General features: G+C 54.1%; 2 protein-coding genes across 7 annotated transcripts in view; one reads left to right on the top strand and one right to left on the bottom strand.

Moving 5' to 3' along the window:
- Positions 1–509: 509 nt before the first annotated feature.
- On the bottom strand, positions 510–12,163 carry Sh2d3a (SH2 domain containing 3A). 5 transcript variants are annotated; one of them, XM_005405691.2, is made up of 10 exons: positions 12,031–12,161; positions 8,311–8,450; positions 6,552–6,901; positions 6,155–6,231; positions 2,877–3,364; positions 2,687–2,802; positions 2,320–2,494; positions 2,136–2,247; positions 1,549–1,743; positions 510–807 (listed from the first exon to the last, which is right to left on the bottom strand). In XM_005405691.2, exons 2-10 carry the CDS (start codon positions 8,377–8,379, stop codon positions 647–649), a joined length of 1,743 nt encoding a protein of 580 aa, XP_005405748.1. In that variant the 5' UTR covers positions 8,380–8,450; positions 12,031–12,161; the 3' UTR covers positions 510–646. The 5 variants fall into 5 exon arrangements, with proteins under 5 accessions (XP_005405748.1, XP_005405747.1, XP_005405750.1 ...); XM_005405690.2 differs by having other exon boundaries at positions 2,136–2,494; positions 6,552–6,898; positions 12,031–12,163; XM_005405693.2 differs by having other exon boundaries at positions 2,136–2,494; positions 12,031–12,162.
- Positions 12,164–14,908: 2,745 nt separating this feature from the next.
- The window catches only part of Vav1 (vav 1 guanine nucleotide exchange factor), a 57,961-nt gene continuing 50,646 nt past the window's right edge, over positions 14,909–22,223 (top strand). Inside the window, exon 1 of one of the 2 annotated variants that reach the window (XM_005405689.2) lies at positions 14,909–15,180. In XM_005405689.2, coding sequence (XP_005405746.1) covers positions 14,977–15,180 — 204 coding nt within the window. In that variant the 5' untranslated portion in view covers positions 14,909–14,976. The remainder of the gene's footprint in view (positions 15,181–22,223) is intronic. The other variant, XM_005405685.2, reaches the window with a different exon arrangement.

Here is a 22,223-nt window from a genome sequence, read left to right as displayed (position 1 = left end):
CCTGAGGAAGGGGAGGTGACCTTGGGCACACCTGGGGCAAGCTCTACCCTTTTGAGGAGTTGGCTTTGACTCTGAGGGTGCTTGTTTGTGACTCTGATACATTCCTCCTGTATGCACAGCAGCCTTCTAAGAACAGGTAGGGCTTATTGACTACCTACTGTGTGCCGGGTATTCTCCACCCATGATCCTTGGGTTTCCCTCCCTGACAGTCCCCAGAAAGCATAGTGTCACTTTCATGTTGGAGAGGCGAAGGCATCTGCTGGAAGTCACACCTCTTTTAAGAGGCAGAAACAAACCTGAACACTTGCGTGTCCTAGCTGTGTGTGCACATGTTCGAGGTGGCCTCCCATGAAACCTGAGTTAGTCTTCTAGTGGGAGGGAGGAGGATGCTGCAGCCCCATCCCTGGAATCTATGTGCAGTTTTAGGGGACACATTTTGGGTTTTTTTCCCAGTACTAGGGATAGAACACGGGGCCTTCGCTCTGAGCTACATCCCCAGCCCTTTTTATTTTGAGACAGGGTCTCTGAGTTGCCCAGGCTGGGCTCCAATTTATGATCCTCCTGCCTCAGCCTCGCAGAGTGCTGGTCTCTGGGTTGACCCCGGCAGCCTGGGGCATGTGGGTGCGGAGAGGGATCTGTGCCCTTCTTAGTGGCCAGGCTCTAGGCGCTGTGACAGGATGCTGAGGACGTGCTCGAACTTCTGGAGGCGCTCAGTTCTCGGTGCCCTGGCGCCCTGTCTACCCCACAGCAGCCTCTGCAGGAAGCCGGTGCTCAGCGCCTCCCTCAGCTCCGGGTTAGGCCTGAATCCTGGAGACAGGGTCAGTGGGCTGGGGTGCAGCCCAGGCCGCTCCTTACCCTGGTCTTTTTCCTGGGGACTTTGACCCAGGAGGGGCCAAGTGGGACTCTGCTACGGGGTGCTGGGGCAACTGGGTGGGGCAGGAGGAGGCTGGGGTGACAAGGGCTTCACGTGGTGGCAGCCTCAGCAGGGGCACGTGGGGGTGGCCTGTTCCAGGTGCGGGATGCTGGGAGCCCCACAGCAGCGGTGCCTGGAGGCAGGATGTGGGGTCAAGGTGGCCCGGGAGAGGAGCTGGGGGTAGGAGGGGCCACCTTAGAGGCAGAAAGTGCAAAGATCACCCGGAAGGCAGGCATGATTCGGGCAAAGGATGGAGGCAAGGCGGGGCTGCCCCTGGACTGCTGGGCCGCGGCTCGGAGCGCTGGGCTCAGTCCCCGTCCCACCCCCCCACCAGTTGAAGGGTTGAGTCATTTGGGAGGAAGCTGGGCATTCTTGGGGGTTGGGATCCTCCGGGGGCGGGGTCGCCCCAGGTGGGAGGGTGGAAGTGGGGCCCGTGGGTGAGGCTCTGAGGCTGGGGGGGGCCGCCCCTTTTGGAATAAAAGCGTTTCCCTCCACGCTCACTGGGGCCGGAGCTTGGGGGTGGGGGGCAACCCTCCCTGGGGTGTGGCTTCCCCATTTGAGTGGGTCCCAGAGAAGCTTAGCCAGGCGCCCATGCGGGGACCGCCGCATGACGCTGCTGCAGGCGGGACCCTCACCTCGCAGGCGCCGAGCAGCGGCCCGGCGGAACTTCGGGGCGTCGCGCGCCATCCGACGCGCCCCCTGCAGGGTGCGCAGCAGCCGCTCGCAGCTGTCCTCCAGCGGCCCCTCCGGCCCCTCCGGGCCCTCGCCCTCCAGCAGGCGCACCGCGGGGACCACGTGCGGCAGCGCCACCTCGCCGGGCTCGCAGGGGCCTGGGCAGGGCCGGCGGGACCGCGTCGGGGCCGGGAAGGAAGGGCGGGGCCGCGCGGAGCGGGCGGAAGGCGGGGTCAAGGGCGAGGCGGGGCTTCGGGCAGAGCGGGGCGGGGCCAGGCCCGCGGAGGGGAGGGCGGAGTCTAGGGCCGAAACGGGAGGCGGCAGAGCGCCGGGGAGGGGCCTCCCGCGGAGGCCGGGGTCAGCTCTTGGGGGCAGAACCCGAGGAGCTGCGCGGAGCACCCCAGGGGGGCCGAGCTGGAGTTTGGGACCGAAGCGGGCGCGAGGCGGGGCCTAAGAAGGTCAGGGCGGGAGGGCGGGGCCGGCACTGGGCCGAGATTCCAGTTGCAGTGCCGGGGCTCCAGCCGCTGGCAAACCCCAGACCTCCCCTCACCTGAGCCCTCATCCAGGGCCCGCATCAGTGGCTTCAGCTCCTGCTCGAAGGCCAGCGCAGCCTCTGTGTGGCTCCGTCGGAACTGGCGCCACGTGCACTCCAACCGCGACACCTGGGGACAGATGCGAGCCTGCCTCCTCTCCCCTCTGCAGCCGGCCCCGCCCGCACCCCGTTCCCCACGCACCTGGGGCAGGAGCAGGGCGCCCATGACCGCGGCCAGCCCGGCCAGGTCCCCTGCCGCCCCGGGCCGCAGCGCCAGCGCCAGCTCCACGAGGCCCCTCAGTGCGGCCGTGCGCTCCTCCAGCGGCCCCGCGCACCCCAAGACAGCCAGCGCCCCAGCCAGCGCCAGGGTCTCCAGCCTGCAGAGGTGGAGGGCAAGGTCTGGGGACAGTGGGGAGGTGGGTAATGCGAGGGTGACGGGCACAGGAGGTGGCACTGCCCGGCCCCTTCCTCCCCTCCCGGGCGGCCAGAAACGGGGAGATGTCTGCAACCTCTGGGATGTGCGGGCACTCGCCACCCCCACCCAACCCGGGTCCAGGCTGCTGGCTCACCTCTCCAGCAGGTCCAACCTCAGACGGTGCCCCTGGGGAAGGGTGAGCAGCTCCAGGCCAGAGCGGACCCCCATGGCCACTCGCTGGGCCTTGGTCACTCCCAGGAGGCCTGCAGCCTGCGGGAGGCAACAAGGAGGTCAGGGGACCAGAGTCCATCCCCTGGGGAGGAGAGGCGCGGCGGGCGACCCACCTGGCAATCCACCAGCAGCAGGTGGAGGGCGGTGCTCTCAGCATGGTGCTCCAGGAACAAGCCACGGAGAGTACACAGGACTTTGGGGTCCAGGGGCCGATTCTGGGGGCCCAGCAGGCAGGAGGGTTTATCAGGAAGGCAAAAGGAGACCTCGCCCTGTGGTCTTGCAAAACAGCCGTCCTCCTCCTCGGCTTCCTCCTCTTCATCCTCCCACCACGGGGCCTCCGGCTGTGAACAGCTTTGGCCAGGGGATGCTCCCTGGGTGCTGGGCACTCGGGGAACCAGCTCACAGTACGTTGTGGGGAGTCCAGAGGCATCAGAAAATGTCAGTGAGGGAGCCCTGGGGGGCTTGGTTGGTGCCTTGGCGTGAAGCTGCCCATCGGAGGCTCTGAGGCTGTCCGCAGTGGCTCCCAAGGGAGCTGGGGCCTTCAGCAACACGGGATCGCTGCCCATCCGGAGCAGGGCAGGTAGGGGCCCAGTGGAGGCTCCTGGGTGCCCAAAGGACAGACAGCTGGGTTGGTGCCCGTCACCCTCGCATTACCCACCTCCCCACTGTCCCCAGACCCTTGCCCTCCACCTCTGCAGCTAGGAGGTTGGCGGCTGCCACGCCCCCCTTATCCACCCATCATGGGCCAGAAACGGGTCAATCTCCCGTCAGTCTCCACTCAGCTTTGAACCTTAGCAGCTTCTTCAGTATAAATGCTACACACTTACCAGCTTGGCAACTAATGTCAGCAATGCTGTAGTTTTGTGAATTTTTTAAATTAATATTTGTGGTGCATAATAGCTACATTTATCCTGCGGAGGTTCGTACACATAGCGCATTTTGATCCTTTTTACTTCCTCTTCCTCTCCCCATCTCTGTCTTTCCCCCTCCCTCAAATTCTCCCCCATCTGCACAGTGTTTCGGTCTGTCTCCTGTCCTCCACCTTTTGTTTTGTTCTTTATTCATATTTTGGGGCTCTCATGTACAGTAAATCATGCGATATTTCTCCGTCTGTGTCTAATTTATTTCACTTAGCATTATGGTCTCAAGGTGAGCACGCCAACACTGATCCCACTGAGAAAATCTGTAGCCTCAAAAGAATTATAAATACTTAGGAATTAACCTAAGTGAGGAAATGCAACACCTCCATAGCAAAAACTACGCTACTCTGAAAAAAGATAGCAAACATGAGAAAAGTAGAAAGACACCTCCTGTTCTGGACAATATTATCAAAATGGCCATGTTTCCAAAGCTGATGCATACATTTAATGCAATCCCAATAAAAACATCAACAGCATTCCTTACTGTTAAGGTTTGTGTGTAGCTGTAACCCCAAAGCTTCCTGCGGTCATAGGGCTTTTTCAGAGGTGGCTGAATCTACAGTGTGTGAAGCTGGGACTGAGGGTGTGTGATTAGTAAATCAGTCCGTTGATTGGTTTGGCGTAGCTCTGGCTGGGATTAAGGGTGTGAGTGCTATTCCTGCCCTAGGGCGGGTAGTCTGCATATGATATAAGAGACAGAAAGAGTCTTGTCTGCTTTTGCTGACTTTTTTGTGTGTGCCATGAGCTGTTTGTTCTCTGCCAAGTCACCCTGCCTTGGAGCCAGCCAGCTATGGACTGAAACCTCTACAAACTGCGAGCCAAAATAAACTTTTCCCCCTAACTTTGGGTGTCAGGTAGTTTGTCCCAGCAATGAGAAAAGTAACTAAGACATTCACCAAACTAGGAAAAAAAAACCTCCTAAAATTTATATGAAAGCAGAAAAGCCCCAGAATAACCAAAGCGATCCTGAGCGGTTAGTTTTGGTGAATTCAGAATACTTCATTTTAAATGTGAACCCGTTGCCTTTGTTTTTGCCTCTATGAAGATGGGGCACATGGACTGAACGAGATTAAAATTTAAAATATCTTACTGAAAAGTCACAAAACTACAGAGGTGTCAAAGAATCTGAACTCATTAACCTTACAGATAATGCCTTTTGTGAATCAGTGGCATGTATACCTCTAGGGTCATTAGTAGTTCAAAGGGTAGCAAGACATTTTGGAGTGGTGGCACAGGCTGGTAATCCCAGAATTCAGGGCCACTGAGGCAGGAGGATCACAATTTTGAGTCCCTTGTGGTCAACTTAGTGAGGACTTATCTCAAAATAATAATAGTAAAAAAGGGCTGGAAATGTAGCTCAGTGGTAGAGTATCCTTGGGCTTGATCTCCTGTAGCACCAAAACATAAATTTTTGTCGAAAGGTACCAGGACTTTTGGGAGACTGTTTACCAAACATTTAAATAGGCTTTGTTCTGGGGATTTCAACTCTCCCCAAGTTCCCAGCTCACTCTGAGTAAGGGTCAAGGTCCTCTCACAATAGCCATTACCCTTACTCTCTTCTACTTTTAATTTTTATCCCAAAGCACATACAATAGTCTTATTTTAATGGTTCACAGTCTGTTGCCCTCTAGTAGAATGTTGGCTACCCTTAGTTAGGGGTCTTGGCCTTTCTTGCCCATTGATAGCTCCTAGACTTTATTTATGTATTTTTACAGAAGAGCACTACCACGCCCAGCCGTATCCTCGCTTTTGAGGCAGTGGCTGCCTCCCACTGAGGATTTGAGTTGAATGGGGCGAGGAGCAGTGCAAATGGGAGAGGAGACACGGGGGTGGGCCCTCCTTTAGGTAAGATACTTTGAGGAGCTCCCATTGGATGAGGACTCAGAAAAAGGAGGATGGGAATGCTCTTCGCAGTGGTGAGGCAGGAACAAGCCTGCGGGGTTCCAGCGACTGAACAGAGTGAGGAAGGTATATGGCACCAACAGTTGTTTTTTTTTTTTTTTCCTTTGGTACGGGGAATTGAACTCAGGACTTCACACTTGCCAGGCAAGCGCTTGTGCTGCTGAGCCACACCCCTGGCAGGAAGGTATATGGCAGAGGGTCTTGAAACAACTGTAAACAGACATTTTTCAGTGCCTTCCTACCTGTACTGAGAGTATCATCATCTCTATTTTGCTGAGCAAGAAATTGAGCCTACCAGGTGTGGCGGTGCACACCTGTAATCCCAGCACTCAGGAGGCTGAAGCAGGAGGGTTGCTGTCTGTGAGTTTGGGCTCAGCATGGGATACATAGTGAGTTCAAGGCCAGCCTGCACTAGATAGTGAGACCCTGTCTCAAAAAAACAAAGAACAACAACAAAAAACAAAGAAAAAGTTGAACCTCCAACAAGTTAAATTACTGGCCCAAGATCACGTAACTGGTGAGTAGCAGAGCCAGTCTCTGAGCCATGTGCTGCCCCAGGAGATGCTCACCTGGTCCGCAGTGGGTGTCTGTGGCCTGGCCTGTATGCTCCAAGTCTGCAGGCTGACTGCTGCTCCACTTCCTAGCCCTGAGGGACCATGGGAAAGAACTATTGACCCAGCCTGGCAAGGGCCGCCCCCACCAAGCCTGGAAAACCTGCATCCAGTTCCTCTGTCCCTGTGGCTCTCAACCAAACCAGGTGACTCACCTCCAAGGGACTCTTGTAATGTGCAGAGACATTTTTAGCTGTCACAATTAGCCAGGAAGGAAGGGTGGGGTTTCTACTGGCATCTGGACGGCAGAGCCAGCCATGCTGTCCAACAGTACCCAGACGGCCCCTCACAAACGTGAAGTGAAGAAATGCAAGGGCACTGGGTACTATCAAAGAGGTAGAGAGGCTGTGAGTACCTGAAAGACTCTGTCCGAACTGGGCTGCCCAGAAGGGTTTCCTCGCTAAAGCTGCGCTGCAGAGGCCCCTGCCGGACCACTGGCCTGGAGGCCACAGCCCCCGTGGCTTGGGACAGTGGGCGCCGGCCAGTCACGTAACTGTACACCAGTGCCGGCATGCTTGTGAATCTCTCATCCTCCAGCTGAAAGAGGGCCGCAGGCCGGCCCGGTCGGGGACGCAGGGTCACACGGAACACCTCGAAATGTAGAGCAGACCCCCGCCAGCGGCATGAGATCACAGGGTGGTCCCCACGGGATCCAGAGGTGCGAACCAGGAAGTCACCATCTTGGAGAAGAAGAGCTTCAGCCTTCTGAGAATAAAGGACAGGTGGCAGGGATTTGGGGATAAATATGGTTGCTAATGGCAACTCCTTCCTACCCACACCCACCCCTAATAAAACCCACCCCAGCAGGCAGAAACTCCCGCAGCAGGCAGATTCTGGGTGGTTTTGCAACAAACCATTTCCCATTTTCATGTGGTCACCCATCTGGACTACACTTCCCAGGCTTCCTTGCAGTTAGTCACTATCATGTGACTAGATCTGGCCAATAGAATGAGGACTGAATTCTGTGGGCAATGCTCACACTTGGACCATGAAACTCCCCTGCACAATCCTGCAAGTTCTGTGCTCTGTCAGCTGGACATCCTGACAGCCCTATGGGATAGTGAAGTCAAGATGCACTTGGCTCCTGACTGAGTTATGAAGGTTCCTGTCCCCATTCCTCAGCCCCCTTGGGTGGAGACACGAACGAGCTCATGAATGATGACTGTGTTTAGCTGTTGGTGTCTTGGGACTGTCACAGTCACTAGCTAGTGCTGTCCAACGCAATGTCCACATTGACTGAATGACCTGGGCTTGCTATGCAAGTGTGGCCCTCTGTCCCCGCTTTATAAAAATTTGCAAGCAATCTTATGCCAGCTATGGTGGCTCGTGTCACAACAGGGTAGGAGGGCCAGGACCTTAGATGGAGGCAAAGCAGAGCAGGAAATGAAGCCTGGGAACTGATTAATAAGTTCAGTGGCAAATGTACCACCTTAGGGGCTGGGGATTTAGCTCAGCGGCACAGTGCCTGCCTGGCAAGCTCAAGGTCGTGAGTTCGATTCCTGGTACTGGAAAAAAAAAAAAAGTACCACTTTTACTCTGGGCCATACCAGCATAAAAGGTATGAACTCAGTGAACCCTTATAACAAGACTTGTGGGAGGAATTATTGGCCCCTTTCAAAGACAGGACACCGAGGCTCAGGGAAGGCAAATGCCTTGCCTAAGGTCACATAGTGTGTAAGTCATGGGGCTGGGATTTGCACCCAGAATACCTGGCTGGAGGGCATGAGATTTGAACCACCAGGTTATATTGCCTCCCATGATATAATCGGATGCCAGGGGCCCAGAACTCCTGGGGATGTGACCCTGGATTTGGAAGTGGGATTGGGGAGCCTGAGAGGGAGTTGCCAGAAGAGAGATGGGGCTCAGAGGAAGAAACAGGCAGACCAGGGGATTCTTGGGGGGCCTTGGGGCCTCCTCAGTCTCCATCTCAGCAATACTACTCGGGAAAGCCATCACTGAAATTCACAACAGCCAGCCAACCAAGCTCCAACAGTGCCCAGGGCCCCAGCCACCTGTCCAACAGACGCTGGCCCTGAGCCCCTCAGGCACGACCCAGGAGTCTCCTGGCCCACGGTGAGAGAGGCCCCTGCCAGGTGAGGCAGGTAGGGTCATACCTGGCGCGACAGGGCACCGTGGTACCAGGGTTGGTGGGCGAGGTCTTCTCCATCCTGTGGCACTTGCATGGAGCCCCTTCGGGGCACAGAGTGCCTCGGTTGGGCTCTGCACACTTTCAGTAGGACTTGATCTTCCACATCTGTAAAATGGGAGCAATTAGCCCTGTTGCCTATGTGGGCAGGTCAGCTCCTTCCACCCTCCTCCTTATTCTGGACATGGCAGCCTACATTCTATTCACACCTTCAAATGGGACTGTGTGATGAGGTAAGTAAATAAATGGAAGGTAAATACATGTGACATGTATTATTCTAAATTAACCAGGTTGCTTGTAGCCAAATTTTATGAATGTGTGTGTGTGTGTGTGTGTGTGTGTATATGTCTTGGGGATTGAACCCAGGGCCTTGTGCATGCTAATCATGTGCACAGCTACCATGCACTCAACCAGAGCTGCATCCCCAGCATTCAGGTTATACACTTTTGTGTACAAATGAATAAAATGAAATTATTCATAAATATATACAAATAAAAATTACATACATAGTATATATAAAATCTAGCTTGAGTAACTTAAATTTCGTGTATTTCTATTTAGAAATAAGCAATATTTATATATATGTTTATATAATGTAAAAATGAATTATAAATAATAGAGATTCTATCAATACATATATTATGTATTATATCTACATACTATATTAGGTATTATGCAGACATTATACTATATGTTATATTATGTAGTATAATATATATAATGTGTAATGTATAATACACAATATATGCATTATATAGAGTATGTAGTATGTATTTTTCCATGCTATATATGTATATTTATATTTTATATCTATTGCATTTACATAGATATATTATTACATATTATAGTGATATGTTTTATATAACTTACCTGCAACATATAGTATTATATTTAATACATAGTGTTATATTTATGTATGATGTTATACATGTTATATAAATACTTATTGCATATAAGTGCATATGTGAAATCTGTCTATGAGTAACTTGTTTATATATAAAATACAGGTGACTTGTTGGATCTAGTATTCCAGTGGTTCTGTGGGAATAGTCGTGCATCTGTGGGATTCTTGTGAAACTGAGAGGATGGTACGCATGCAGGGAACATTATCTTTACGACGTGCAAAAATGAATGAAGGTGCTATTACACCACAATGCTTTGTGGACATTTGACTCACGAAGCCACTGCCCTATACTGATGGGCACGTGCGGTGCAGCAGTGCCAGGCGCTGCCCTGGGCCCTGGAGCCCAGCCAGAGGGAGCCCGTTCTAGTAGTGGAGATGGTGGCTGAGATAACACTAGCTGGCTGATGGATTATGTCTCAGAGTGCTAGGTGGAAAAACAACTGAGGTGGATGTGGAGAAGGTTCACGTGTTGGAGGGGAAATTCTCCACAGGGTGGGTAGGCAAGGTGCTGATGAGTAAAGACTTGGTTCTCTGGGTAAAAAACATTCCCAGGAGGGGAATTTAATTTACAAACATGCACAGCTTCTTAGCAATCTAGGCAGGGACTTCAGGATATAAAGATCTAACCCATTACACCAACACCTGATGCCATTTATTCTTTTTCAGTTTTTTATGGTGTTGGGGAATTGAACTCAGGGCCTTGTGTATTGCTCCAGCAGGCGCTCTAGCATTGAACTATACTTTCTTAATTTTTATTTTTATTACTACATAATGATTACATTCATTACGGGAAGCTGGAACATGTACAGCACATATCTTAATTTTTTTAATCCCCTTTCCCTCCCCCTTACCCCCTCCATCTCTCAGTCCCCTTCCCTTTTTTTTTTTTCTTTGTTTTACTTTTCTTTTTGAGACAGGGTCTCCCTGTGCAGTTCAGGCTGGCCTTGAGCTCACTTTGTAGCCCAGGCTGGCCTTGAACTTGCAACGATCCTCCTGCCTCAGCCTCCTGAGTGCTGGGATTACAGGCGTGTGCCAAGTCCCCTTCCCTTTTGCAAAAGATCCTTTTTTTAAAAAAAAAAAAAGTCAAATTTTATATATATGTGCAATTTTATGTTTGCAGTTTCTTCTCATATTTTAGACTCCATCCCTTTCATTATTATTATGGTCAAAGTTGGTCTCAGACATGCTGGTAATTTCCTAATCATCCCATAGCCCCAGGGCTCGTATGTCTCAAGTGTCTAAGGGCAAAACTGGATGGGAGGGAAGGCAGCTGGTTCTTTCTCTCCCCCCACCCAACCTGCCAAGGTCTTGTGAATTTGGGGTGAGGTTGGCAGGTAAACAGCCACCAGGATTCCCGCTCCCTGAGTCAGAAGGCTAGAGGCCAGGTAGAGGCAGGAGGTTCTCAGTTCAGCCCTGGGCAGCTTTTGGGGCAGGCAGCTGGGCAGGGAGCTGGCTCCAGGTGCTGCATACCTGAAACCAGGTGTGTTCTGAATACCTGCACCCTTCCTGTTTGTCAGCTGGGCCAGGCCCTGCTGCCTCATCTTTGACTCTCCCAAGTTCCTCTGCCTCAAGCCGCTCGTCAGTGGGATTGGAGGTGGATGGCTGAGAGGCTCTGGTCTGTGTGGGGAGTGCAAGGGGGCACAGGTCGGCCACACGCCAACTTTATCATTCTCCTGCCTCTGAGTCCTTTGGGATAGTTGATTGGGCAGAGGAGAAAGGAAGGGAGAAGAAAAAGGGCTAGGGAAAATTGGGATGGGGGAGAGGAGACTATTCCTGCTCCACCTATACAGGTGCACCCAGGTGCAGGGGTGAAGGGGCAGCCACCATCACCTGAGCAACATGGACACAGGTGGACCCCAGGTCCTGGGTCTCACATGTGACACTGAGCAAACACTGATTGAGAGCCTGCTGTACACCGTGCCCCATGCCTTCCGGAGCTCCCAGACTGATGGGTGAGAGAAGAAATACACTGTCAGTGAAGAAGATAACGTCTGAGAATAATCAGTGCCCATGACAAAACAGGAAGACAGGATAGAGACAGCTGCAGGGGGCAGGGAGGTCTCTTTCAGGAGGTGGTGAAACAGGAACTGAGATTTAAAGATGGGAGGAATCCTCTGGATGTGGGATACAGCAAGTGCAAAGGCCTGGTGGTGAGATAGTCTCGGTGTCTCCGTCTCTCTGTCTCTGTCTCTTTCTCTCTCTCTCTCCTTTTATTGGCCTTGGGCTCTGAACCCAGGGCCTTTGTACTGAGCCGCATCTGCCTGGGCTGGGACTGAATTTGTGAACCTAGGGCCTCAGCCTCCCAGCGTGCTGGGATTACAGGTGCACCACTACGCATGGTGTGGAGCTTGCTTTTTACACTTTACATTCTCAGGGAGCTGATGTGGCTCGGCTACAACTAGCCAGGAGACAAGAGTGGAGCAGGAAGTTGGGGAGACGGCAGGGCACAGACCACGCAGGAACTGGTGCCCTCTGAATTTTAATCTCAGTGCAACGAAATGGAAACGTTGGAAAGATTTTACGTGAGGGAGGGGCACTGATTTGTGATCGCTCAGGCAAAAGAGGAAGCAGGGAGGATTTCTCTGTGGAGAGGAAGTGCACTTAGAGGAGCGAGCCCAGGTACGCCCAGGCTGAGGGACACGCGTGACCTACAGCGACCCAGTGACTCACTCGCGCTTGTTACCTCTTCTACCGCATGCTGGACCCTCAGAACCTCTTTGCGAGCCTGTGGCTCCACCCCAATAATTCCCTGGTCCTCGATCTGCGTAGGGCCCCCTCACTCACCTGAGCCGGACCCGCGGGGCTCCAGCGCGGCTGCGGACAGGCACAGGCTTGAGGATCTGCGGCTCCGCGGGCCACTCTGTCTGCGCCCCCGCCGGGCTCTGCCCCACCTGGGAGCCACGCCCGGTCACCGGCCACGCCCACCCAGACTCCGCCCCCGACTGGACCCGCCGAGGTTCTCATCCCGCGCCTGTTCTCACTCCGCCCCCTTGGAGCGAGTCTGAGTTGCTAACCACGCCCCTTTCGAACTCGTCTTCTTCATAGACTCCGCCTCCTTGGGAACTCCGTGCTCTGTGCCGGTCATGGCTCCGCCCCGTTAGAGCGCCGCTCCGCCCCCTTCAATTGGCCACGCCCACTTAGTGTTCTCTGCCCCTTGAGAGATTGCAATGATTTTCAACTCAACAGCTTGGCTGCCGCAACCCGGGCTCGCCCTAAGCACCCGGACCAGGGTTCCGGGTGGGGGCGGGAGGCCGAGGGCGGTGGTGGCTGTGACGTAGAAAAGGGTACACTTCCTCCTTATACGGTCAAGCTGGGTTTCCTGGAAAGGAGCCCTGGTAGGTTTTGTGGAGAGACATGTGGGAAAACACGTTGGCTTCCTAAGTGGGAGGAATTATAAGTGGTCAGAACAGACTTTATTGAGCGATTACTGTATACCAAGACTGCTTTGCTCGCTTGACCCACCCAATGGGGAGGTAGGTACTGTGTTCACACACACACACACACACACACACACACACACACACACGTTTTCCGAATGAAACTGAAGCTCAAGGGGCCGAGCCATCTGCCCGCATTTACCTGGCTTGTGACGGGTGGAGGTGGGAATTCAGCCCGCGGCCGCGAATGCTCCCTGTTGCCTCGAATGCATCAGGGCGACCGGGTTCACCCTGATCGGCACGCTAATTCCGTGTGCAGTGAGGCGAATCGGTACCCATTTCAGAGATGAGGACATGGAAGGCCAGAAAGCCAAGGGTACTCGGGAATGGAAAAGTTTGGGTGACTCTAGGATGGCGAAACTCGGAGTTTCCAGGCCGAGTTCCCCACCTCTTTCCCCTTCCTCTATCAACAGGGAAGAGACTCCAGATTCGGTAGTCAGGGCGGTCTTCAGTCCTGTGCCGGGGTCCAGCGCCTCCTGGTGGTGTCAGACAAACTGCAATGGGAAGCTGGGTCAGAGGCGGGGGCGACTTACCGCTTGGCGGAGAGGCCGCCTAGTGAAGGGCTAGGAAGACAGTAAATGTTAGTGAATTAATGAATAGCACCATCGCAGTCGAGGAGGAGGATGGTGACTTGCATGTGGGTGGTGGCCATGGCTGTGACCCAAAATGGATGGAGTTGGGATCAGTGCCAGAGGTGGCATCAGTGCAGCTTTCATTTATTTATTCGTTCAAGAAATGTTTATGGAGCCCATGTGCCTGCCAAAGGCTGGGTGGGGGAGGGGTCAGCAGAAGACGAAACACAGACACAAGTTCCTAAAAAGAGGATAAAGTCCGACCTGGTGTGATGCTGCTTGCCTGTCACCGCAGAGCCGCGATGTGGGAGGCTGAGGCAGGAGGATCACAAGTTCCAAGCCAGCCTGGGCAACTTTAGTGATTTAGACCCTGCCTCAAAACACAATATAAGACAGGTTGGGAATGTAGCTTAGTGCAAAGGTCCTGGGTTCAATTCCCAGAACTGAAAAAAAAAAAAAAGTAGTCATTCTTCAGTCTCTTTGTACTAGGTACTAGTACTTGGTATTAGATACTTGGTACTTGGTACTAGGATCCCCGAGGATTCCAAACTGTGTGGCCGCTCATGTCCCTTGTATAAAACCGTGTAGCATCTGCATATAATCAGTAATCTGTACACAGTCAATACAGACACAAGTTTTTTCTAAGTATTTTTGATCTATGACTGGTTGAATCCAAGGAGGTGGAAACCACAGACACAGAGGGTCGTGTTATGATAAATACCAGCTTTGTTGTTGGGTAATCAGAGTTTAATGTAGGGGTATAGAGAAGGTGGGAAAGAAAGGGGGAAAGCTGTGATTTGGAATGGGGAGGTTTGGGAAGACCTCGTGAGAAAGGAATGGCTGAGCAAAGTCGTTAGCAGGTGAGGGAACAGCTGGGCGTGGTGGCGCATGCCTGTAATCCCAGCACTCGGGAGGCTGAGGCAGGATTGTTGCCAGTTCATCAGCCTGGGCTACAAAGTGAACTCAAGGCCAGCCTGAACTGCATAGAGGGACCCTGTCTCAAAAAAAAAAAAGGAGGTGAGGGAGTTGGCGATGAAGTTGCCTAAGGTGGAGGGCATAGCCTGTGCTAAGGCCCTGGGGTAGGATCAAACCTGGCGCAGCACAAGAGCGCAGAGAAGGCCTGGGTGTCTAGAGCAGAGGGAATGAGGGGTAGAAAGGGAGGAGGGGATGCGGAGAGGGGCCTCAGAGAAGACCGGTGTTTATCTGGAGGAAAGTGGAAGCCCGGGGAGGCTGTTCATAGAGACTCAGGTGCTCACGGGCGCCCCCTGGCGGCTGCGGGGAGGACAGACTGAGGGACCAGGTCCGGTGGCAGGGCGCCAGGCTAGGGATGACCAGGGTCCCGACCAGGCTGGAGGAGGCAGAGGAGAAGGCGACAAATGAGGGGACTCTGGGTGGGCTGCAGAGGAGCAAGGCAGTGAGTCGCCTCGAGGTCTGGCTGGCCTGTCGCCCTCTGGTCCCCAGCTCCCGGGTGCCCAGGGCTGTGCTGAGCGCGAAGAGGGCGAGGCTCGGCCCCGCGTGGAGGCCACGGAGCGGCACAGGGCTGCAGGTGCTCCCCTGCACCCCACAGCTCCTCCTCCTCCTCCACCGCCTTTCTGGGCGACAGTTACAGGCACAGAAGAGGAAGTGGTAGCCCAGTTGTCACTTCCCAGGCGGGAGGGCGGGCGCGCGGGTGGTAGAGGCGGCCGGGGTGCACAGGCGGGCGGGCCAAGCCGACGGCGGACATGGAGCTCTGGCGACAGTGCACCCACTGGCTCATCCAGTGCCGCGTGCTGCCGCCCAGCCACCGCGTCACCTGGGAGGGGGCTCAGGTGTGCGAGCTGGCGCAGGCCCTCCGCGATGGCGTCCTCCTGTGTCAGCTGCTCAACAACCTCCTGCCTCACGCCATCAACCTGCGAGAGGTCAACCTGCGTCCACAGATGTCCCAGGTGAGGTGCTCGCCGCCCCGCGTCAGCCTGGGGCGCGATGTGGGGGTCAGGGGGGCGGCAGAGGAAGGGTTAACAGGGTTGACGTCGAGGCCGTGAGGGGTGGACCGGGTGGACCCGCATCAGCGGGACTGGAGCCGGCCCCAGGGATGGCACCGCTGTGCTGAGCGATTCAGGGGTGACTCCCCCAGTAACAGGTCTCCTGGCGGGGCTCATAGCTCTCAGTTGCAAACTAGGATTAACCCTCGCAGCTCCCAGGCTGACGATGGGGACAGTCTTGGGGTCCTGGGGGTACCTAGCAGGCTGTAGGCAGCCAGCAGAGTGCCTGGGGTTTTGCCTCCTGCAGCCCGGGTTCTGGCTGTGGGGGAGGGGCCTCCTCCTCCTCCAGCCCCGGGCCCCTTCCTTCCTCTGCATCTTCCTTCCCCTCGGCTTCCTGCCTGGGCCCGGGGCTGTGGGGTGCCAGCGGGGGGCTGCGGCTCCGGGCTGCTGGGCTTGCGCTCTGCACCCATCCCGGAGGGGCACTGAGGCCAGGCTTGCCCTGGGCTCCCGAGTAGGCCTGGGGTTTGGGAGCCCAGAAGAACCACACTTTCTCTGCGGGGATGCCAGAGGCCCCGGTGGGAGGTGGGCGCCCTCAGGGAACTTATTCAAATCTCCACGTGAATGTGGTTGGGGGTGGGTGGGAACATGGGCCCCTGGCTCTGGTGTCTCCTTGGCTTCCCCGGGGCTGCTGGGTGGGTGGGAGAGGCGCGGGCACTGATGCCCACCTGCCCTGGGGCGTGAGGAGCTACAGCCGGATCCTGGAGGTGCATCTTGGAGGTGCAGGGGACATTGCCGGGCCTGAGCCTGGGCTCTGAGGACATACGGCTTTGTGCTGGGGTCTTGTGACATAGCCCTGCCTTGGCGTCTGCTTTGGGGCCCACGGGGACACAATCTTGTCCTAAAGTCTGGGGACACAACCCCCCGCCTCTTGGGGCTCAGGAGACAGTGCCCTTCGGCCTTCAGCTCCCCTTCCAGATGAGGCCCCCCAGGAACCACGGTTGGTCTCTCTGGGGATGGCAGGCAGCGGCCAGCGGGGGCATGACAGCCTCTCTGGCCTGAGGGCCACGTGCGGTGGGACAAGGGGAAGTCACTCCTCAGACAGGGGCCACGGGGTCTCTGAGGGCGCTTCCAGAGCACAGCCATCCTCAGCGCCGGGGAACCGCCCCCGCAGGACTCGTGAGCGGGAGGCGGCCCCCGGCCCTCTGCAGCCCTGCTGGGCCCTCTGTGACCATCTCGGATTTGCCTACATTTGCCTGCCATCTTCTTTGGCTTCCAGGGCAGGAGGAAGTAGTCATGGGAGCTGACAGGTCCCCGCCCAGGCAGGGAGGTAAGGTGGCCCTGATGCCGTGACAGTAGCTGGCGGGAAAGCGGAGAGAGCCGAGGGCGCCCTGCTCCTCCTGTGCATCTCAGCCAGAGCCGGTTTCCTACAGGGTGAGCGTGCTCCGCGCTCATCTCTGCACTCCCGCCTCCGTGGCGACCCTCTGCACAGCCCATGCAGGGAACCTGGGTCTGGCCTCAGAGGGCTCGTGAACTCCAGGACACAGAACAAGTTGCTTCAGTCCTGTGTGATCTGGGGGGCCCTGGGGTGAGGGCAGGACACCATCTCCTAGAGATAGGCTTTATGCATGATGGGACCTTTGCACTGGGTTGTGAGGAGTACGTAGGAGTTTGCTCACTGCTGGGCTTCCTTTTCTCACAGCTGTGAATGGCCCCAGCTAGGCAGGGGCGTGCTCTGACCCTCCCGGCTGGGAGCTCTGTGCCTCCTGAGCCTGCTCATTCCGTCTCTCTTTGGAGCAGCGCGTTGCGCCTGGTGCGTAGGAGCGGTGTGCGGGGGAAGCAAATAGGTGCACATGACAACCAGGAGATGGGTGTGAGGCCCAGAGCCATGAGTGCCCGCGTGGGATGCGGAAGGGCGGAAGGAGAAGGAAGAGAGGACAGCACAAACAGAATCGGAGTGCTTTCCAGTCTCCCTTGTTTCTTCCTCATAGGCCTTCCCCTTTGCATAGTTGTTTCCAGGGAAGAGGGAGGAAATAACATATCCACTCATCCACCATCCATGCATCCATCCATCCACACATCCATCCACGCATCCATCCATCTACACATTCATCCACACATCCATCCATCCATCCACACATCCACCCACACATCCACCCACACATCCACACACCCACCCATCCATCCATCCATCCACACATCCATCCACACATCCATCCATGCATCCATCCACATATCCACACATCCGTCCATCCATCCACACACCCACACATCCATCCATCCATCCATCCATCCATCCACACATCCATCCACGCATCCATCCACGCATCCATCCATGCATCCATCCATGCATCCATCTGCATATCCACACATCCATCCATCCATCCACACACATCCATCCATCCATCCATCCATCCACACACATCCATCCATCCATCTACACATCCATCCATATATACATCCACACATCCATCCATCCATCCATACACACATACATCCACACATCCATCCATGCATCCATCCACATATCCACACATCCATCCATCCATCCACATATCCACACATCCATCCATCCATCCATCCACACATCCACACATCCATCCATATATACATCCACACATCCATCCACACACCCATCCATCCACACATCCATCGACACATCCATCCATCCACACATCCATACATCTGTCCATCCATCCATCCATTCATCCATCCACATATTCACATCCATCCATCCATCCACCCACACATCCACACATCCATCCACACATCCATCCACACATCCATCCATCCATACATACACACATCCACATATCCATCCATCCATCCACACATCCACACATCCATCCATCCATCCATCCACACATCCATTGACACATCCATCCATCCACACATCCATACATCTGTCCATCCATCCATCCATCCATCCATCCATCCATCCACATATTCACATCCATCCATCCATCCATCCACACATCCACACATCCATCCACACATCCATCCATACATACATACACACATCCACACATCGATACATCCACACATCCATCCATCCACCTACACATCCATCCACACATCCATACATACATACATACACACATCCATCCACACATCCATACATCCACACATCCATCGACACATCCATCCATCCATACATCTGTCCATCCATCAATCCATCCACCCATCCATCCACACATTCACATCTATCCATCCATCCATCCACACATCCACACATCCATCCATCCACACATCCATACATCCATCCATCCACACATCCATACATCCATCATCCATCCATCCATTCACCCATCCATCCACACATCCATCCACACATCCGTCCATCCATCCATCCATCCACACATTCACACATCCATCCATACATCCATACATCCATCCACACATCCACCCATACATATATACACACACATACATATATGCATACACACATCCACACATCCATCCATCCACCCATCCATCCACACATCCATACATCCATCCATGCATCCATCCATCCAACCAGCCAGCCAGCCACACATTCACACATCCATCCATACATCCATACATCCATCCACATATCCACCCATACATACATACACACATACATACATACATACATACACACATACACACATCCATCCATCCACCCATCCATCCACACATCCACACATCCATCCATACATCCATGCGCACACATCCATCCATCCATCCATCCATTCATCCATCCATCCATTCATCCATCCATCCATACACACATCCATACACATGTACATCCACACATCCACACATCCATCCATCCATCCATCTATCCACCCATCCATCCACACATTCATTCACACATCCATCCACACATCCATACATTCATCCATCCATCCATCCATCCATCCATCCATCCATCCATCCAAACGTTCACACATCCATCTATCCATCCACACATCCATCCACACATCCACACATCCACACATCCATCCATCCATCCATCCATCCACACATCAATCCACACATTCACACATCCATCCATCCACCCATCCATTCACTCACCCACACATCCATCTGCCCACCCAGTGATTATCACCTGGGCCAGGCCCTGTTCTTGGCACTGGAGACAGTGGGAATCAGACACACACAAGACCTTGTTGTTAAGGAGATTTCCTTTCTACCCAAGGAAGCCAACAGTGAACAAATAAAGTCCTGTATAAACTGGCAAGAGTGGTGTGTGTTCTGCAGAAAACAAAGCAGGAAAATAGGCTTACCAGTGTAGAGGTGGCATCTTCGAACAGAGGGTCCAGGAGGCTTCACTGATAAGGTGACACTGGAGCAGAAGCCTGGGTAAAGAGAATGAATGAGCCATGGGGATCTGGAGAAACCATGTCCCAGGCAGGTGCAGCCCATGCAAAGGTCCTGAGGTAAGAGTAAGCTACTACTTTGTATGCTCCAGGAAGCAGCCAGCCTGGCAAGTGAGGTCGGTGGGTTACGTCATATTGGAGTGAGTCTCCAAACTAGCTGGTCCCTCCGAGGTCTAAAGTCCAGAGTGACAGCAAGCCTCTAATATCACAAATCTCCTTTGTTTTGCTCTAGGAGTAAGAAATCTGCAGAGAGGAGTAGGATGGGATTTGAAGGCTGAGCACGCAGGGAGGAAGTGAAGGATTGTGAGAAGGACCAGCTAGGAAGTGGGAACTCGGTACCCTCGGGGTGGAGGCAGGCACTGGAGCCTAGAAGCTGCTGAGCTCCTCGGCCTTAGTAGGGAGCAGTGCCGCCAGGGTTGGTGGTACCCGTCTGCAGTCCCAGCTATTGGGGAGGCTGAAGCAGGTGGGTTGCTTGAACCCAGGAGTTCAAGGCCAGTCTGGGTAACAGAGAGCTTATCTAAAAAAAAAAAAAAAAAATCCGAACTCGGTTGTATTTCAGTGGCGAGCGCTTGCCTAGCGCGCATACGTCCCTGGGTTCCCCCACTCTGTGCGTCACTTAGGGGAGGGGGAGGGGCGGCGGGACAGTTAGAATAAGGGGCGGGCTGTGGGGTGGCATCTTGGAGTAGCGAGGCCTCCAGGTTCAAATCCCAGCACCACCACCTCCTGGCGTTCTTCTCTTGAGCCTCAATTTCCCCGTTTGTGAAAGGTGGACAGAAAGGGGGCCCCCCGCTGTGAGATTTCAGGGCCGCTTAGCTCAGCGCCTGGCACCTGCTCGAGCCTCGCTGGAGGCTTTGGCCCCTAGGAAGGATGTGGCGTGCTGAGAGGGCGCCCCGTGCGACACAGTGGGCAGCCACGTGACCCGGTACGGTTGTTCTCAACGCGTGGGGGGGGGTGCCTCTCCGCCTCTCCCACCCACCCCCGATTTCGACAAAACTGGGAGACTTCGCTCCCACCTCCTTACATTCTTTTTACTCGAATTTTCTAATTGGCAGTATTGATAATTATGGGGTGCAGGACTCTACTTTGGTACATGTATACAGCATACAGCGATCAAACTGGGATAAGCAACACTTCCATTTTCTATCGTGACTTTGCGTTGGGAGCCTTCGAGCGCTGCTCTTCCGGTTCTTTCCAAAGCATACAACCGGACCTTGAAAAGGATGGCCCCCCACTGAGCTGTCGGCACCAGGACTTAATCCTCCGCTTCAACTGTGCTTTGATCCTGTTATCTAATCCTCCCTGCTCCAGCACCTCTTACCACCCCGGCTTCTAGCAATTGCTGTTATCTCTACAACCACACACACCCGGCAGTACTGGAGATCGGGCCCAGGGCCTTTGCACTGAGCTCCATCCCCAGCCGTTTCTACTTTTTTATTTTGAGATAGCATCTTGCTAAGTTGCCCAGGCTGGGCTGGAACTTGGGATCTCCCTGCCACAGCCTCCCACAGTGCCGGGATGACAGGCGTGTGCCACTATGCCTGAGTGAGATCAACTCTTTCAGTTTCCACAGATGAGTGTGAGCACGTGGGATTTCTTGGAGACATTTTTGGTTTTTACAACTCAGAAGATCTCTGCACAACCAGGAATGCGGGGGGCGCCTTGCTGACAGTGTGACACAGCCCCAAATGTCAGCATCCTCAGCTCCCTTGTCTGGGACTTACTTTCTATGGCTTCAGTTACCTGCAGTCCACTGCAGTCCAAAACTATTAAATAGAAAACTCCAGAAAAACCTGGGCGTGGTGGCACGTGCCTGTAATCCCAGCACTGGGGAGGCTGAGGCAGGAGGATTGCTGTGACCTGGAGACCAGCCTGGGATACAAAATGAGCTTAAGGCCAGCCTGAACTGCATAGTGAGACCCTGTCTCAAAAAGATCAAAACCAAAACAAAACAGAAAATTCCAGAAAGGGCCGGGAATATAGCTCAGTAGCACAAGCACCTGCCTGGCAAGTGCAAGGTCCTGAGTTCGATTCCTGGTACCAAAAAAAGAAAAGAAAAGAAAACTCCAGAAAAAAAAATTCTTCTTAATAACAGTTTTAAACAGCTTTTATTAGAGCTTGCTATTAGAACTATTCTATTTTAACATTAACTATTGTCAAGCTCTTTCTGTGCCTAATTTAAGACCTGAACTTTATGGTAGGGATGCAAAACCAAACCAAACAACACGACCACAGCGTATGTAGATAGGGTTGGCATTGTCTTAGTTTCTTTCCTCATCGCTGGGACAAAATGCCCGACACGCACCACTTAAAGGAAGAGAGGGTGGCTTCGGTTCATGCTGCAAAAATTTCGGTCCATGTTCAGCATGCTGAACCCCTGAAATGACCTGGTTGAGAGCCTGGGTGGGTGGAGGGCCAGGGCTGAGGCGAAAGCCGCGCAGGTCTTGGCATCCAGGAAGCAGATAGGAAAGGAGGACCTGGGCGGGTGGGGGGGAGACACGCCCTGCCAGGCCCCGTCCCAGCGACGCGCCTCTGACAGGCCTCGCTTCCCAACAGCCCTCAGCTCTGTTGCCCCCACGACTCAATCCCCTTCCAAAGCCCCACTTATAAGCAAATGACATTGTTGATCTAACCCATAACAGGTACTTTTTTTTTTTTTTTTTTTTTTTT

The sequence above is a fragment of the Chinchilla lanigera genome, unplaced genomic scaffold (genome assembly GCF_000276665.1).
Source record: "Chinchilla lanigera isolate Chin_1 unplaced genomic scaffold, ChiLan1.0 scaffold00094, whole genome shotgun sequence".
Lineage (NCBI taxonomy): Eukaryota > Metazoa > Chordata > Mammalia > Rodentia > Chinchillidae > Chinchilla > Chinchilla lanigera.
Note: the sequence above shows the minus strand (reverse complement) of the source record. Positions and strands in the feature narration are given on the sequence as shown.